Source organism: Aethina tumida, chromosome 4, assembly GCF_024364675.1.
Source record: "Aethina tumida isolate Nest 87 chromosome 4, icAetTumi1.1, whole genome shotgun sequence".
In the NCBI taxonomy this organism is placed as follows: domain Eukaryota; kingdom Metazoa; phylum Arthropoda; class Insecta; order Coleoptera; family Nitidulidae; genus Aethina; species Aethina tumida.
The window spans coordinates 12056517-12074588 of NC_065438.1; the positions used below are offsets into that span (position 1 = coordinate 12056517).

An 18072-nucleotide genomic window follows, 5' to 3' on the forward strand; every position below is an offset into this window, starting at 1 on the left:
CTACTGAATTTTGAGAGGGACATCATGTGTGACAGAGGGAGCAAAAGATTACAATTACGAAGCAAATTTGCAGACTGATGCTGTTTCTGTCGTGCATGATATCTCCCTTAAAATTCAGTAGGATCAAACGATTTTAGATTGGTATGATGTAATAACTTAAATAAGACACATTATTAATTAAAATATAATTTATTTATTGCTTAGTATCGGAGATACATACCTAATCAAGACATATACAAAAATTATTAAGTAGAAATAAAGTATTAAGCAAATAATCGTATTTATTAAAATAAAAAAATATATGTATAAATTATAGCGGAGTATTTCAATAAATACTTTTAGTTGCTCATGAGTTAACGGTTTTTACATATTTGATTATATAAATTATATTTCCATTTAAAAATTAAATCTAAATTTTTCGTAAAGCTATACTATATACAGTTCACTCTATTACAGTATAAATTGAAGAGTGGCAATTAAATTAAACATTTCGAAATACGAGAATACACATCTTACAGTTAGGCAACCCTGTTTAGACATGCTTGACGCATCCTTGTTTCTTATAAAAACAATAGATTAATTTAAGACTTTAAGTTTTAAGAGATCTCATTAGATTTGTTCGCAGAGGTATTCACGTTATACTATAAAAAAGTGTACTGTCTATCACACAATTTTCATTTTTAAGTCTCAGTCAAAGCAAAGTTTCGTTTATGAAACGAATAAAACACTCAGTTCATTTTTACACTAGTTAATAGTACCGTCGTTAAAGTCACTAGTAACGTGAGAGAGAGCGGCGATATTCTTGGACTGGAGCTTTTTCCTGAGTCGTCGCTGTTTAATATTTCTGGATCATTATTCCTTTGTGACTCTGGGTCATTCGGAGATACTAAAAGTGAAACACCAATTTTCAAATCTGTTTTAAAGGGTCATATTTAACATATTTTAAGCTAAGCTTAACGAAATCGCTGATTATGGTTTAATACTTTGAAATATATTGAAATGGATTTTTATAATTGAATATTTAATAGTAATTATTTGGCGTATTTTATTTCTTTTTAACACACAACGAAACTAAGTGGCAACACACAATCAACAATTTTCAAACACTTACAAGCTAATTCAACTTAAAATACAAATGAAAATGAGGACGTACACATACTTATAAATGGTTTGTTCCGGCTCTTATTCTAAACTGTAGGGGGTCTCCTGTAGTTTTCTGGAATGATTCCATTTCCAGTTAGACATTTTCCGAAGGAATCGACCGACTAGTAACATATTGCCAAGCTGGATTACCTCCCATAAGCGTTTATTTCATTACTATCATTATAATTCGGATTATTATGTTAATGTGTGAATGGATATTTACAAATTTACTTTCAAACTGACTCAATTAATTTGTTACATAATTATTATAATGCCAATATTTGTAAAAATCATGATTCATGAAATGAAATGAATGAATGAATGACATATGTACATAATCCGAACCATAACAATATAAATTATAAATTCAGTGAATATTCATGTAACTTAAGTAAATCAAAAGAAATAAAAATAATGCGCAGGTGCGCTGCGTGCAAAACTATTCTTTCTAATAACTATTCTAACCGTGCAAAACCATTTAAATGCGGGTTTTTTGTGATGTTAGTGGAAGTGTAATAAAATATAGAGAGATTCATCATTCAACCTTTTCATCATCTGAATTAAAGGTTCTGGTTCTATTTGTTAAGAGTAATTAACAAAGAACTCGAAACAAATAGTTAATTTTACTAAACTTATGGTGATGTTAGCAAAAGCAAAAAGTGGAGACATGCATGAGGAAAGCAATTAATATAATGTTGGATACATACTTCATGAGGAGAGCGTTTCTTATTATGTTTATCGATTATTTTAAGAGTTATTAGTAGCCAAATAGCTGAATTTGATAAAAAGAAAATGTTAACTATTAAAGTTGCAAATACTGGAAATTAATATCCAATTTAATAATGTATAAAGATGAGAAAATAAAAGAATAGTTAATGAGAAATTAACTACAATATAAATTAGATTATTTAATAAAAAAATATTTAGCATCTAAGGAGTCAAAACAGATGATTTTATCATATAACCAAAAAGCAATTACAGAAGGACAGTAGACAAGGACAGTAACAAATTACAAAGATGAGCTTTTTTGATATTTGCAACCTTATAAGTGATTTAATAATAATAATGAGGTATAAGTACCTGTAAATTCGTTTTCATTTGGATCCGGTCCGCTCTCCTCATTCGTTAATGCACCCCATCTCTTACTTCCAATTGTTCCTTTAGGGGCTTCTTTACAACCAAACCACCAGTAAGCGGTTGATCTTGGAAAAGCTGGATCCACGGCATCTACCGCGAATGCTCTATCATTAAACCTTAAAAAGAATTTATCATTAACTTCTATTTTATAAACGTTATAATTTAATTTACCTATAATAAGCATTGTCTTTATAAAAGTATGTATATCCATTGGTCCATTGGAAAGCTGCATCTAAGTTATTGGGAACGCCTTCCCAATTTGCAATTAACTTCGGATATGTTGATTTAACTGGAGGGCGTTGTGTGGGGTCGAATCTCCAGAATTTACTGCCCTTGTAGAAGTAAATTTTTCCATTACCACTCCAAACTAAAGCTGCATCTACATCGTCTGGGATACCGGTGAAACCTTCAGATATTTCCTTAGGGTAAATTCCGTCCATCTTTCTACCCTTGTACCTAAACACATTTAATATTACGACACGTTTTTATACGTTTATAATGAAAACAGTACCTCCAATACTTGGAACCCTTGAAGAAGTAGGTTTTGCCGTTTTTATAGGTGAACGCTGCGTCAATGTTTCCGGGCAATCCTGGCCAACCTTGGGAAATACTCTTAGGATATCCAGGAGCAACACTTTCATCAGTCAGTCTCCAGTATTTGTCTCCTTTGAATATATAAGTGTAACCTTCAGCTGAATTAAAGATGGTATCGAATTTGGGATCTTTGCAAAGCGATTGATCTGGCACGTTGGTTTTGGTGACTGTTGGGGTATTTCCCTCGTGATCAATATCGTCGATGTCATCATCATCATCAAAACTGGGAGTGGGCGTTTTCTTCGTCTTCTTGCCGTAAAGTGCTTGAATACCTTGTATGTCGTCACTGTCCAATTGGAAGATCGGGTCGTATCCTCTGTAGAATGGAGCCATTAGAGCTTCTCTAACGTCCGAATGACTTAAACCTAACGAGTGGCCGAACTCGTGAGCGGCTACTTGGAATAGATTTGTGCCTCTGTAACTGTTTATCGACCATTGCTCAGACGCGTCAAAGTGAGCATCACCACCGTAAACCTAGAAATGATTTTGTGATAACTCCTGATTATATGTGATAAATTTGGAGACTTACAGGGAAGTAGGCATGAGCTAAGGTACCACCCGGCCCATCGAACGGATCACCGTCTCCATGTTCACCAGATTCGAATCTAATGTCTATGTGAACTTGGCCGTTGGATGGGGTGAATGTGAGATCAGTATATTCAGACCATACGGAAAACGCCCTGTAAATTTCCTTATCTACGTCTTTCTTGTCGAGTTTTCTTGGGTATTTCGATATTCTGTAGGTCAAGTTCTTTACCTTCCATCTGCTACCTATAATTACAAACAAGGGATTACAAATATTGGTTCCAAATTTGATACAAGCCATTGTAAGTTTGTGAATGGAGTGCATTCATTGAAACTCACAATTAATTGGGCTTCCTGTTGAACAGTTAGGTTCTCTTAAATAAAGGTACTGCCGTTATTGGAACTAAACGTAACGTTATTCTGTATGATATTAAATCATTGTGTTATTGACACGTGCATATTTATATTTACATATTAGAGATATGGATGTTACGATTGATAATCTAATTTTTGAGTAAAACCGCATCTTTTGAAAGTTAGTCAATATTGACTGAATCAATATTTAAATAATATATTAAATGAACAATTAGTACCCACCTTGCAGAGCATATCTTTTTTGTCTTCCATCTTTTTCCTTGGTGCCAATTTTGTCTGGAACACCACATCGAGGTGTACCCATCAATTTCAGCGTTTCATTGTCCGCAACACCTACAAATTGCCCAAGTAATTAAAATAAAGTTTTGTATTCAGTTAATTGTATTATTTATTCCACGAAATGGAAAATATGTTTAATGATAATTATGTGTGTTAACCAAGTTAATTGAGTTAATGTCAACCTTTGTTCTATAATTATTTAAAAACTATTGCATTGCATTTTCATGCTGGTGTAACCTTACAGATACGATAACTCTTCACTAAATTGATTATAACTTCCATAATTTATAAAACGTTTCCAACAAATTATACAACAAAGCCACAATTTAGTAAAAAATATTTCATCAATTATATCATAGTTGAGGAATCCTATTGATTTGTAATATTCATCGTGTAAACAATACTTTGTAATTCACTATATTTAAATCTTATTTTCAGTGCATCCGCAACCTTCATGTAAACAATTAAAAAATAATTACCATAATAATATTTTTAGTAATTTTATGATAAATTTATTATATAATAAAATTACTTAATTGCTCCCATAGAATTTATTTTTTTTACACAATAAATGTGGTGTAATTTATTTAGTTAATTTGGAAAAATGTTTAATCAAGTGAAAAATTATGATTTACGTTCACTTTTATGAAATCACGAATAGAAATTTGCCCCTTTGACAAAACGCATAAAATTTCGTTTAATTACCTGTTACGTCCAATCCAGCAAAACTCTGAAACTCTTTGATTGCTTTAGTTACATCAACTATATCCTGATGGTCGGAGGCGGTTCGTTTCTTGTCTATGTAGCCAAAACTTTGGAGGTATAGCTGTAACAAACCCAAACACACTTGTGTTATTCCATCACTTAAATCAATATGTTGTTTATTGATGTTTTTAAGAACAATACAAACATAATCCCCGAATGTTTCCACACGCATCTCGTCGTTTTACTCAAATATTTGAATAAACGATAACATTACAAAACATTTTTATGTGTGAAACCTCAGACTGATTATGATCAATGGATTGGAGAAAGTTGCTCCACATAAAACCGCAGTTTTTTACAATAATTATATAATTTTTGGTTGTCAGTTGACATAAGTAAATGTGTAAAGTAAGATGGACAAAAAGTAAATTGCTTTTAAGATAAGATCTTGAGCAAATCATTTCACCTGGTAGTTTCTTGTCTAGACATTTTCATTTTGAAGTTTGATCTTTAACTTTGATGAATTACATGAATTATTGTCGTTGATTCATTACGATTCAGCCTTAGTCATGTAAAACAAGGTAAATATATTTTTATTAGGCGAGAAAAACATTTTCATCAGTATTTGCTCTTTGATAATTTAATGAACGATAGCGAGCTTTGAACAAACAATTGCAGTTGTTTAAATTTTGAATATGGCAACTCATCATCTGTAGTTAGTAGTGTTGATGTAACCAGTTTAGTGACTATAAAAATAAAATTACATGGTTGTGAATCATAAAACAAATATAATAGTGGTTGACCCTAAAGACTTTTTCTTTTTGAATAAATCAACAGAATTTTATGAATGAACTATCCCACACAATTTCCTAATAGGAATTAATATTGGTTTCCAAGAATGTTTATGAGTAAATTCTTATACCTGTTGTCCATATTATGAGTCATATGCTTAATCAATTAACAGGACAAATTGGTCAAGGTCAGTGTTACTACTATTTTATTAAAACAACGGAAGCTGCCTAGAAGATCTTTTATTAAGTGGTTTGATTGGGTGTTATCAATTATTATTCGTTCAATTTGGAATATTTTTTAAAATGGTTATGAAATTTTAATGATTATAAATAAATGACCATAATATTTAATGTAGTTACATGATTGTAATGTGACGGAAGTCCGTGCTGTTAATGCAAGGCTGATTCAGTGTGGAAATTTGATAAAAAAAAAACCATATAATACCAAGAAAGATCAAGCCTCAGAGACGCACCTACAAGAATCTGTAACAATGATGTTTACGCAAATATCTCATTCAAAGCGCGATCATTCTTCAGAAAATATCAGAATTGCAAATCGTGTGACCCCACGGGCATATTTCACCTGAATTTTTCTCATTCTTTTTGATACACTTAAAAACAAAAATGGACGTGACACGTGACGAACGTGACAAGTGAAAAATGCAAGTTCAAAGTAATTTCACTTTCGAAAAACAACAAAACAAGGCGTGGCAGTTATTTTTAAGAGTGTCTTAACCTCTTGTGTGCATTCCATATCTGTCGTAAACAATAGATCAGACTGTGGAAGTGCAGCCGTTCCGTTGTTGACGTAAAAATTGATTGGTTTAATTGGTTTAGGTGTGCTGTTAAATTGGTCAGTTTTAAATTCTTGTCTATTGTCTACGACACATCAAAGTCAAGTCCAAATCTTCCAAATCCCTTTGTGTATTTAAGGCATTTGTTTGATCAAGATGGCATCTCCCATTGAGAGGATGTTACACATTAGTTCTTGATAAAATTAAATTGGGAGCAAAGTAAATATCGCTGATTGATTTCGTGACGGAGATCTGATAATTACAACAGAATGAATCACTAAGCCAACAATTTATTTCATTTTTATCAGGAATAATTAATTATCGATTTCCAGACTTAGCTCATGAAATGGTACCACGGTTTTAAGCAAACGAATCGTAACCCTCGACTCCACTTTTAATAAACATATGCATTTAATTTCCTACACGTGTTTTCTGAAGGAACTTGTTCTAAGTATACGCCGTAAGTGGCGGAAATATCTCAGATCAAAGTCAATGCGGTTGTGTCTAGAGTACTAATTATACTCGCATTATAACTCATGAGTGGTGTCTTATTGTTTGGCATGACTCATTTGCAAATCACAACGGCGGACGGAATTTTATTTGAAAGAAAAAAATCTGAGCATCGGCACAATGAATGGGTTTTACTGAGTAAACACCGACGTCAACGGAAGTGGAGTCGGAAGTTTTTTTACGTTAATAATGTTGCAGCGAAAATAACGGTATCTTCCGAATTCAATATTCAAACGGTAGCATTTTCCCGCAAGGATTACTCAAAGGTCACACGATTAATAAAATGCAAAACACGCCACCCTGTCACTAAGGCAGACGTTTAATATGCCTGAGATAAAGGAATCGTAATGAACTTTAACTAAATTTATAATCGCAACCATAGGTTAAAATTATAATATTATTTTTCTGGTTGTTTGACCTTTTCGACGGAGGAGTCCCTACAACACCAAGTGTATCAGAAATGTTGCCTTGAATTGACTGATCCAAAATATTCCGATTAAATAATCGGTGAGGCATAAATTTCATTAGAAAAAACAAGACGCAGTTTAAAGCCAATAAATAAGAAATCAATTATTTACAATCACGATTTTTTTCTATGAAATTCCGGATGCTCAAAAGCTTACCTCATTAATTAATTAGCATCTGGAAGAACCTGTTTCAATTGAATTGCATCTGAATCATGACCAAGCTATAATTTTTACAACAATTTTTCTCGAAACTTCAACAATTTTCAGAATATCTGCACATCACCATATGTTTGGTCATTCATTACTACTCTGATTTGTTCATCCAACTAATCCTGATCCCTTATCAACATAAAAATCAAATCAGGAAACACCATAATCATCTTAATGGTACTGACAGTGACAATGAATCTTAATTTTACTTAAGGTTTAGTGTCCACCAATGTCCGAAAGTTCCGGGTGCTCACAAGCTTACCTCATTAATTAATTAGCATCTGGAAGAACATGTTTCACTTGAATTATACTTGAATCATGACCAATCTATAATTTTTACAATAATTTTTCTTGAATCTTCAACAATTTTTGGAATATTGGCATATCATTAAGTATTTGGGCACTCATTAATACTCTGATTTGATAATCTATAATTTTTACAATTATTTTTCTTGAAACTTCAACAATTTTTAGAATATCTGCATATCATCAAATATTTGGGCACTCATTAATACTTTGATTTGCTCACCTATAATTTTTACAATAATTTTTCTTGAGACTTAACTATCTGAACATCATTCAAATCTAAAGAATCTAAAGAATCTAAAGAATCTAAAGAATCTAAAGAATCTAAAGAATCTAAAGAATCTAAAGAATCTAAAGAATCTAAAGAATCTAAAGAATCTAAAGAATCTAAAGAATCTAAAGAATCTAAAAAATCTAAAAAATCTAAAGAATCTAAAGAATCTAAAGAATCTAAAGAATCTAAAGAATCTAAAGAATCTAAAGAATCTAAAGAATCTAAAGAATCTAAAGAATCTAAAGAATCTAAAGAATCTAAAGAATCTAAAGAATCTAAAGAATCTAAAGAATCTAAAGAATCTAAAGAATCTAAAGAATCTAAAGAATCTAAAGAATCTAAAGAATCTAAAGAATCTAAAGAATCTAAAGAATCTAAAGAATCTAAAGAATCTAAAGAATCTAAAAAATCTAAAGAATCTAAAGAATCTAAAGAATCTAAAGAATATAAAGAATCTAAAGAATCTAAAGAATCTAAAGAATCTAAAGAATCTAAAGAATCTAAAGAAAAGTATCTAAAGATTCTAAAAAATCTAAAGAACCTAATAAATCAAAAGGATCTAAAGAATCTAAAAATTTAAAGAATCTAAAAAATCTAAAGAAGTGTTTAGGCACTCATTAATACTCTGATTTACTTATCTATAAGTTTTTCAATAATTTTCTTGAAACTATAACAATTTTTAAAATACCTGCACATCATCACATGTTTGATCACTCATTACAACTCTGATTTACTCATCCAACCAACACTGATCCCTTATCAACATAAAAATCAAATCCGGAAACACTATAATCATCTTAATGGCACTGACAGTGACAATGAACCTTAATTTTACTTCAGTTTTAGTGTCCACCAATGTCATTGCTAATGTGATGCACATAAATGCGGCATTAAATTATTATTTATGAGATTTAAATGATAGTGTTCAGTAGTCTTGAACAAATTATGTTTGTTTACTAATCGAAACGCATGAACTTTATGAACTACTAGTGTGATAATCAATTTAATTGATGTACTTATTTTCTATGTTGTTTAATGAATTGCCTCCTAATTTACGAAAAGTCAACAAACACACGAGCCTAATTTAAAAACTGGTCGATTTTATTGTGTAATTTTAATTAATTTTATTGTATAATAATTAAATGCTAATATTTGTGCTAATTAACTTAATTTACATTTATATAATTATGGAGAATATTCCACATTATAAAATGAAAAAACTAGTAACCATTTTATAAACATACTTAAGCACATTAACATGTTTGAATTTTTTGAGTCTTTGAAAGTGAGTCACTATCATCAGTGATTCATTGAGTCAAGCAGACAAAGCGATAAATTTAAGCCGGTCATCTCGGTAGTTCCACACACGACACACAATTGCTATCAATTTTCAAGAACAACATCTCAAAACCGCAAACTCACAGTTGGTCACCAGAAGGTCCATAAACTCCTACAATTACAAAATTATCATAATCGCATTAGTCACCGCAGAAATGTGCCCCGAATAGATTTAAAATCACGTTGAGCACATGATTTTTCCTCACCACCATTCGATGTGTGATTCATTTGCCCAATTAGCTAATAATTAGTATTATCTGTGGACATGAGTAACTACTAAGTTAAAAAGCAAAACAAGACGTCAAAGCCGACGCAAATCATTATTCACTTACAAATGGTTTATTTTCCATAACTATGGAACCCCGGTCTGGGGTCAACTTGTTTGGCAAAACGAATCTTTCGAAGGAACGACAGTAGGAAACACCATAAACAGTGATAACATGGGGTCATATATAGTGGACAATGGTCGTTGACAGAATATTTTTTATTGGGGTATTAGTATTCAAAAGGCGTTTTCGCCATGTCCTTGAAGACCAAAGAGAATGCGAAAGTATTCCTGATAATAATGTATAAATCTCGTATTTAAAACAATCCGATTGACGATTGCAAAATTGTAATTCGTGTTTTATCGAAACTAATGAATATTGCGGGCTCGTTATCGAACAATAGGCCATAATAATGCTGTCGCTTAATTTTAGTGTTTACATCAATCGATTTGTGAGAATTTTGTAAATGAGAGATAAGATTTTCGCGTGGTTGGAGTTACTAATTTATATTTTTCTTCTGTACTTGACGATTTTCCTAAACACAGTAATAGTAACTGTCCTTGTCACATAAACAAATAGAAATTAATTGAAGGTATTTTCATGCTATTATTGTAACTCGATGACATCGAACGTTTAATAATGATAATAAGTAATCAATGAATTATAGATCTAATGGCCTGCAACAATGTTAATGTCTAATAATTTATCTCTAAACTTAATTATAATGTATTTTATATTCTCAAAGTAATATTAGTAGTACAACTCGTGTAGAAATTTTAATATAAAAACATAAACAAAACATAGAATTAATTGATCCCAGATGTTAACACACTGAACAGTTTCTTTAATTCCCCATTGTATTCTGGACGATACAAACAATCAAGGAGTGTATATTTTCAGGAATCTCATTATTTATGTATGTATGCACCTAATATTAATCGCTATGATTAATAAAAACGTGACACCAATTTCAATGGTGATCCTTTGTGTGGCTTTATAAATATAACATTGACATTGATTATTATTATTTTTTGGCACCTTGCTGGAAACAATTGATTAAAGAGGGGAATTCGTTAATGTTTGTTTTGTGATTAAACTACGAGATATGACCGATAAATGGTCCTAAAATAAAAATCAACAACTCGTCACCGAATCATGTTCTTGGAATTGAAAAAATGACAAATAGATTTCTTACAATTGTTTACTTATTAATTGTTCTATACCATACATTTATAACAATGAATAATTAAATTCGATTTGTATGTATAAAAATGATTTAGTCCTTGCTAAAAGGCAATCTGGAAGTGTAGACAAGGTTCACATGAAACGAAGGTGACAATCATATTTATATGATAGAAATGACAACAGTTAATGTAGATCCTTGCGGAAATAATGAACTCGGCACATGAACTGTTCACACATAACCGAGATTCATAAAAATAGGTTTTCGAGAATAATGAAGAAAGGTCGTGTGATGATAGGAATCATGTAATATAATGGTATGATAATTGAATTATTTTATCTGAACGTGGAATATTTATCTGGTTAGAGGATGTTATCAACATACAATTTCCTAGTTAATAATTAATACGGATAATTAAAGGATGTTGCTGATTTGATCCTTTGTTTAAAAATTTTTAAATTTAATTACAATATGTTTATTAATGTTATACCAAAATTGGTTTGACGTCACATGATATATAATATGTACTTGAGGAGTTATAAAGTAATACAAGGAGGATGTTTTAATATAATAAAGTCGTTAGTTTTATTTCACTAAAAAAACACTATTTTATTAAAGTTGTTCATTTATTTGAATAGGTCAAAAATAAACATACTTAATTAGAAGTAAAGTTATCAATTTAATTGAATATATCAAATATTTAATTTCATATTACATTAATAAAACAGTACTTAAGCATATTTTAATACTCTATAATGTAATATAAAGTGATACTTAATTGAAGTAAAAACATTTTTATTTTGTTTAAGAAATAACTAGTACTAAGACTTTATTCTCTAATAGATATTGATGTCAAAAATAAATGTATATAGTTCCAAAAAATTTCGTCTTAAAGTAAAAATAGTATACAGTACAATAATGTAATACCTAATTAAAGTTTAATTAATGTCATTTAAGGAACTAGTGTTAAAACTTTATTTTCAAAATGTCAAAAATTTAATTTAATTATTAATTTTATTTAATTCGAAATATTATCATCTTAAAAAAATAAAATAGTACTTGAAGAGTCAAAATAATAAAAGTATGTTTAAATACATTAATGTAATACCTAATTGAAGTTACATTACTTTAATTTCATTTAAGAAACTAGTGTTAAAACATTTCTATATAAAAGTTATTTATTAATTTAAACATGTCGAAAATAAATATTTTTAATTCGAAACATTATCAATTTAAAGAAATAAAACAGTACATGAGAGTTATAAAACAATATAAAGAGTATGTTTTAATGCAATAATGTAATACCTAATTGAAGTTACATTACTTTAATATCATTTAAAAAAATATATTTTATAAAAATTATTCTTTTAAATATGTCCAAAATAAATGTATTTAATTCGAAATATTTTAAAGAAATAAAAGTGTTTGAAGAGTTAAAAAATTATTATTTTAATTTTATTAAATGTGTGTGTATTTTATGAGTATGTAATTATTAAATACAATAATACAATAAATACCTAATTGAAATCACATTACTTAAGTTTCATTTAAAAAACTAGTGTTATAAATTTATTTTGTAAAAATTATTTATTTATTTAAACATGTCTAAAATAAATGTATTTAATTCGAAGTAATCCTAAAGAAATAAAATAATACTTGAAGTGTTATAAAATAATAAAAGAATGTTTTAATACAATAATGTAATACCTAATTGAAGTTACTTTACTTTAACTTCATTTAAGAAACTAGTGTTAAAACATATAAAAGTATTTGAATAAAACAGTACTTGAAGAGTTATAAAATAATGAAAGAGGTATTACATTAATTTCATTTAAAAAATAAGTAACCTTAAAACTTTATTTTATAATTATTTAAAAAAAGAATGTTTTAATTTAATAATATCAGATTAGTTTTGATTGATTTAAAAAATAATTAGTGTTAAATCTTTTATAAAAGTTATTCATTCTATAAATTTAATTTATTTAAAGTAATAAAACAGATCAGAAATAATAATTAAGTGATAGCTGGTTGAACCATAAAATTTTCTATAAATATGTTATTCGAAATGGTGTGAAATTATGAGTAATTAACTACAAATTAACCTTTACCTGTCTAATTAAACAATTTCAAACTGCATAGTAATACAATTTTACACGTGACCATTATTACTGTTTATTTATAATTGTACACAACATCCAACATAAAAATGTGTACATAACCAAATTATAAAATTCTGTCAGAAGTTGCATAACGTAAATATGAGTCCTCGAAACGAATAATTTATTTGGAAAAAATATCGCCGCAATTCATTTAATAGGCAGGAGCGATACAAAGAGCATAACAGTGAGCTTCCTCTGACTATTCGGTTCAACCAAGGTGAATCAATTTGTTTCCGGGTAGATCGTTTTATTCAAACCTTGGTGATTGTCATGCAATACGTAAACATACAGAGTCGATGTATGTACACACACACACACGCGCAGACAGTTCACGTTAATGTTTTGTTCGGATGCTAATTTGCAGTCTGACGGGACCGGAGTAACATATAATTGTTGTAAATTAAATTTAGCAAACTAATAATTAGTTTGTCGCCCAAAATAGGGGGCACATCAGATATTATTTATAATCGAAATATTTGATAAGATAACCAATATCAACATCTCCGTTTGAAAATACGTAGGTAGGTGTCCAATTGAGCAAATAAATCCAAGATTTAATGCACATGTCTAGTCAAGAAATTAAAAAACAGAAGTGCATGTAAACTGTTATCGATCTTCCACAAGCTTCACCTACTTTGAAATAAGTTCAAGTACGCAACGACTGTAACAGATTTCGGCCAGCACTGGTGAAATCGAAAGTGGATCGAAACGCCGACGCCGTAGGTGCATAGAAAGCTCATTGTTTCGAACTTTTTACCCAAAAAAATAAGAATTACATAATAAGGCACTCGCAGCTAATGAAGCAAGTGAAACAGTTTTTATTTGTTGTACAAATCGTTGTTCACACGGGGAATAATAATTTTTGCGGTGTACGCATTTGTCGTCATTTGAATAATTCGAACGATACTTCCTGATAATATAATTGTTAAAATTGTGTGTTGTACATAAATATGGTGGATATTTGCATAAAATGTCGTCAATCATATAAATTGCCTGGATTAGTGTTTACGACAAATAATCTGGATAAGTAATGTAGTGGAATTTTATTAATAAACACAAAAATTTGGACTTTAGTTAGTTAAGTAAAAAGTTTTCAGTGGAAACAACATTAAGCATTTTTAATAAACACTCCTTTAAGACATAATAAATAACCATTAACAGAATAAATAATTATAGTTAGAAGTTTTAGGAAATAATTTTCTTAATAATTTAACAACCAACAACAAGTGTATTAATGACTGTTACACAATCCGTAAATTTCCACAATGGGGTTTCTGAAAACCACACACATTATGATTATAGGCAATTTCACCAAAACCATATAATTTAAAAACAAATCCGATGATCAAACAATTCATCAATTCGTGACTCAGTTTCAATCACCATAAAAACGGAAATTAGTTTCCGATAAACTGAAATCTCATCAAAGATATATTTCATAGGTCATGCTTCATTAACAGTCACTTTTATTCAGATTAATTCAAAAATCCGTTATATAATTTACATTTATTTATTTATGTAGTGTGGTCACAAACAGTTTGAATTACTATTGGCAATATAAGTACCAGTAAGTCTGTTTATTTATAAAGTTATGACATAAAATTATACAAAAACATATTATGGGTTTCAATACTTGTAAACTGTGTGTAAAGTTATCACTTTGTGGTTATAAAAAAATATCTCTCTGATGCACATGTCTGAATATTTATTTATTTAATATTATTACTGTTTATAAATACATTATTAATAATAAAAACTAAACTTTTAATAAATTTACCAATTTGTAGTACCCAAAACATTGTTCACTTAAGAGACAAATAAGAGTTGACTCATCCAAGAATAAATTTTCTTTATTTATAAAATTATAACAAAATTATACAAAAACTCATTATGGGTTTCAATACTTCAAACTTTGTGTAAAGTTACCAATTTGTGGTACTAAAAAAATAAATTGTCTGATGTACAGGTCTGAATATTTATTGATTTATTAATATTATACATTATTAATAATAAAAACGAAACTTTTAACAAATTTACCAATTTGTAGTACCCAAAACTTTATTTATTTAAGACAGAAATAAAAGTTGGCCCATCCAGAAATAAGTTTTATTTATTTATTTATAAAGTTATGACATAAAATTATGGGTTTCAATACTTCAAACTTTGGGTAAAGTTACCAATTTGTGGTACTAAAAAAATAAATTGTCTGATGTACAGGTCTGAATATTTATTGATTTATTAATATTATACATTATTAATAATAAAAACGAAACTTTTAACAAATTTACCAATTTGTAGTACCCAAAACTTTATTTATTTAAGACAGAAATAAAAGTTGGCCCATCCAGAAATAAGTTTTATTTATTTATTTATAAAGTTATGACATAAAATTATGGGTTTCAATACTTCAAACTTTGGGTAAAGTTACCAATTTGTGGTACTAAAAAAATAAATTGTTTGATGTTCATCTCTGAATATTTATTGATTTAATAATATTATTTATTATTAATTATAAAAACCAAATTTTTGATAAATTTACAAATTTGTAGTACCCAAAGCTTTGATCATTTAATGGCCTATCCAGGAATAAACTTTATTTATTTTTAAAATTACGACATAAAATTATACATAGATACTTTAAACTTTGGATGAAGTTACCAATTTGTGGTACTAAAAAATTAATTGTCTGATGTTCATGTCTGAATATTTATTTCCTTATTATTATTATTTTTGTATTATAATAGATTATTAATAATAATGTTACCAATTTGTGGTACCCAAAACCTCATATTGGCCAAACAAGATAGAAATAAGAGTTGGCTCATCCAGAAATAAACTTTAAACCCCTTTACTGACTAAAACATGAAATGAGGTAATTTGTTTATTGATCGTACCTGGTACGTTCGCATCGACAATGAAAGTGAAACACGAATCTGAATAGATCAGAGATTTCTATACTTCCGAGAACAAACATTGATTCATCTGACTCCGACACAAATAACACAAATTTAAATTGTCAGTTTTGTGTTAATCAATTCCACAACACATTTAATATTCTGTGACTCACGGTTTGTGCAGGTTAATTAAGAAAAGTATGCGAAAAAACAATGGACATAATTAGAAGATAAGATACATACAATTTCATTGAAATACAACAAAATGTATTTTTGAAAGTGATCCATATTTATAAAAATGCAGTGATGATAATAACCAAATAATTCACGAATAAATAAATGTCGAAAGTAGGTACTCGTTTTATGAAACTAGATCATGACCATATTTACACAAATTTTTATCTCGTATCAAAAAATGTTTTACAATATTTGGTTATAGTATTGTGATTCACGACTATCACTTTAGAAACAGATGATTGTTGACGTATTGATTTTGGCCAATTTTAATTAAGTCACGCAAATTTTGTATTATAAAAGGGTGGAAGCAACGTTAATACATTTTTTATCGTTGTATTGTAAAACAGTGGTACTACTGCTCGTGTGTAAATATTCACAGATAAAAGTAAATTCATGATGTTTAACAACAAAATTATCCTAAAATTGTTTACTAAAACTTTTAATTATGGCGTACTAGGTCACATACATTGTAACTTATCGTTCTCTTCACAGCTGAACACTTGTTAGTAACCTTACAATAAAAACAATAACAGAAGAATCTATTTTCAATTTGTAACGTTGTTTTATCGAAAGAACTTTGACATTCAATATATATATTACCAGAACTTTTTCCAGTTTAAGATAAAGACATAAATGGAATAATTTAATTGATCCACTTATGCATTTTGTTAGTGTCACCGACTAGATAGTGGGAACCACCCGCTAAGGTACTCACCAGAACATTGTCCGCTGGGGCAGTGAAGACGGCGGGTAGAAGGCACACAAACGCAAAACAAACTAAAACTCCTGCTCTCATCTTGGCAAACGAACGTGTTAAACTGCGATCGACTGCGAAATCTCAATTAATACTCGTTATCTGTGCGTTATCAACGTTATTAGTCATCTGACTCGTAGCAGGTTTGACGCGAGTCGGTGGCCAAAAAAGCTCGTCAGACCGAAACAAACCATTCACGTGGTTCACTGAAGTGTGGAGTTTCAGCGGTTCCTGCGGCTGGTGTGCGCGCTCTGATGGCGTGAGGAGACTAAAGAGCGTGGCGGCACCGACTGTGCTTTTATCAGGGTCCGCGACCTGCCTCAAAGCCTAAGGCTGACGCATCCTGGCCGGCAGAATTTTGGGAAGTCGCCGGGAAAGATCGTCGACGCAATTCATTCTGCCACGGTTTCGTTTCGTTTCGTTTTGCGGTTCGTGAACTACGGTTTTTTCTACTCAACTTTGTTTGAAGAAAAGTGTCCAAGAAAAGTGGTATAACTACAGACGTAACAGTTTTTTAGGTAAAACTGTTTGATGTATTACCGTTACATCAACATAGTAGTTGGAAAATAATCTTATTAAGTACTATATTATTTGTGTTCATTATCACCCTTAAGTTTTCAATGGGGTTTAGATCGGATTCTCTTAAAGACCACTGCTTCAAATAATTTGAAGTGTGCTTCGGGTTATTATCCTGTTCAAAATAACGTTTTAGTGGCATATTTTCATCTGATTACGGTACAATGTTGCTCATCTATATTTCTTTATACATAAAACGATACATGATATCCTCTATTCGGTGGAGAAGACTCATTCCAAATCCCGAAAAGCATCCCCTTACCATTACTGACCCGCCACCGTGTTTCATAGTGGGTATGGTATACTTAATCCATTTCATGAATAGATCGCCTTACATACAGAATCTACAACTAGATTAAACTTAGATTCATCACTCCAGATCACTCATTTCCAGTGTAAATGGGACCTGACAAACTTAAGTTTGGGCCACCTGTTCTTCTCTGATAGTAATGTTTTTTTGGCTGGTCTTCTCGCCTGAAAGTCTCCCTGTAATAATCTATCCCTTACGGTTCTTGGACAAATATTCAATCCAAGTTGTCTTAAGTAGACCTTTTA

At 30.0% G+C, this 18072-nt stretch overlaps 1 protein-coding gene across 8 annotated transcripts; it reads right to left on the reverse strand.

The window, feature by feature from the left end:
* Positions 1-263: 263 nt before the first annotated feature.
* Positions 264-17205, reverse strand: LOC109596135 (matrix metalloproteinase-14). Of its 8 annotated transcripts, none has more exons than XM_020011620.2 (9): positions 16903-17205; positions 4759-4879; positions 3997-4107; positions 3404-3645; positions 2792-3348; positions 2452-2736; positions 2290-2396; positions 1160-1216; positions 748-886 (listed from the first exon to the last, which is right to left on the reverse strand). In XM_020011620.2, exons 1-8 carry the CDS (start codon positions 16981-16983, stop codon positions 1188-1190), a joined length of 1533 nt encoding a protein of 510 aa, XP_019867179.1. In that variant the 5' UTR covers positions 16984-17205; the 3' UTR covers positions 748-886; positions 1160-1187. The 8 variants fall into 8 exon arrangements, with proteins under 8 accessions (XP_019867177.2, XP_019867176.2, XP_019867179.1 ...); XM_020011619.2 differs by having other exon boundaries at positions 2224-2396; XM_049965904.1 differs by having other exon boundaries at positions 1160-1265; positions 2224-2396.
* Between the last annotated feature and the right edge of the window lie 867 nt (positions 17206-18072).

Bases quoted from the DNA above. Each gene is read 5' to 3' on its own strand.
- LOC109596135 (XM_020011617.2), bottom strand. From the start codon at position 16,983: ATGAGAGCAGGAGTTTTAGTTTGTTTTGCGTTTGTGTGCCTTCTACCC. The intron at 4,880-16,902 runs GTGAGTACCTTA...GGTTTGTTACAG, and splicing joins CCCCAGCGGACAATGTTCTG to CTATACCTCCAAAGTTTTGG. The intron at 3,646-3,996 runs GTGGGTACTAAT...TTGTAATTATAG, and splicing joins AAAAAGATATGCTCTGCAAG to GTAGCAGATGGAAGGTAAAG.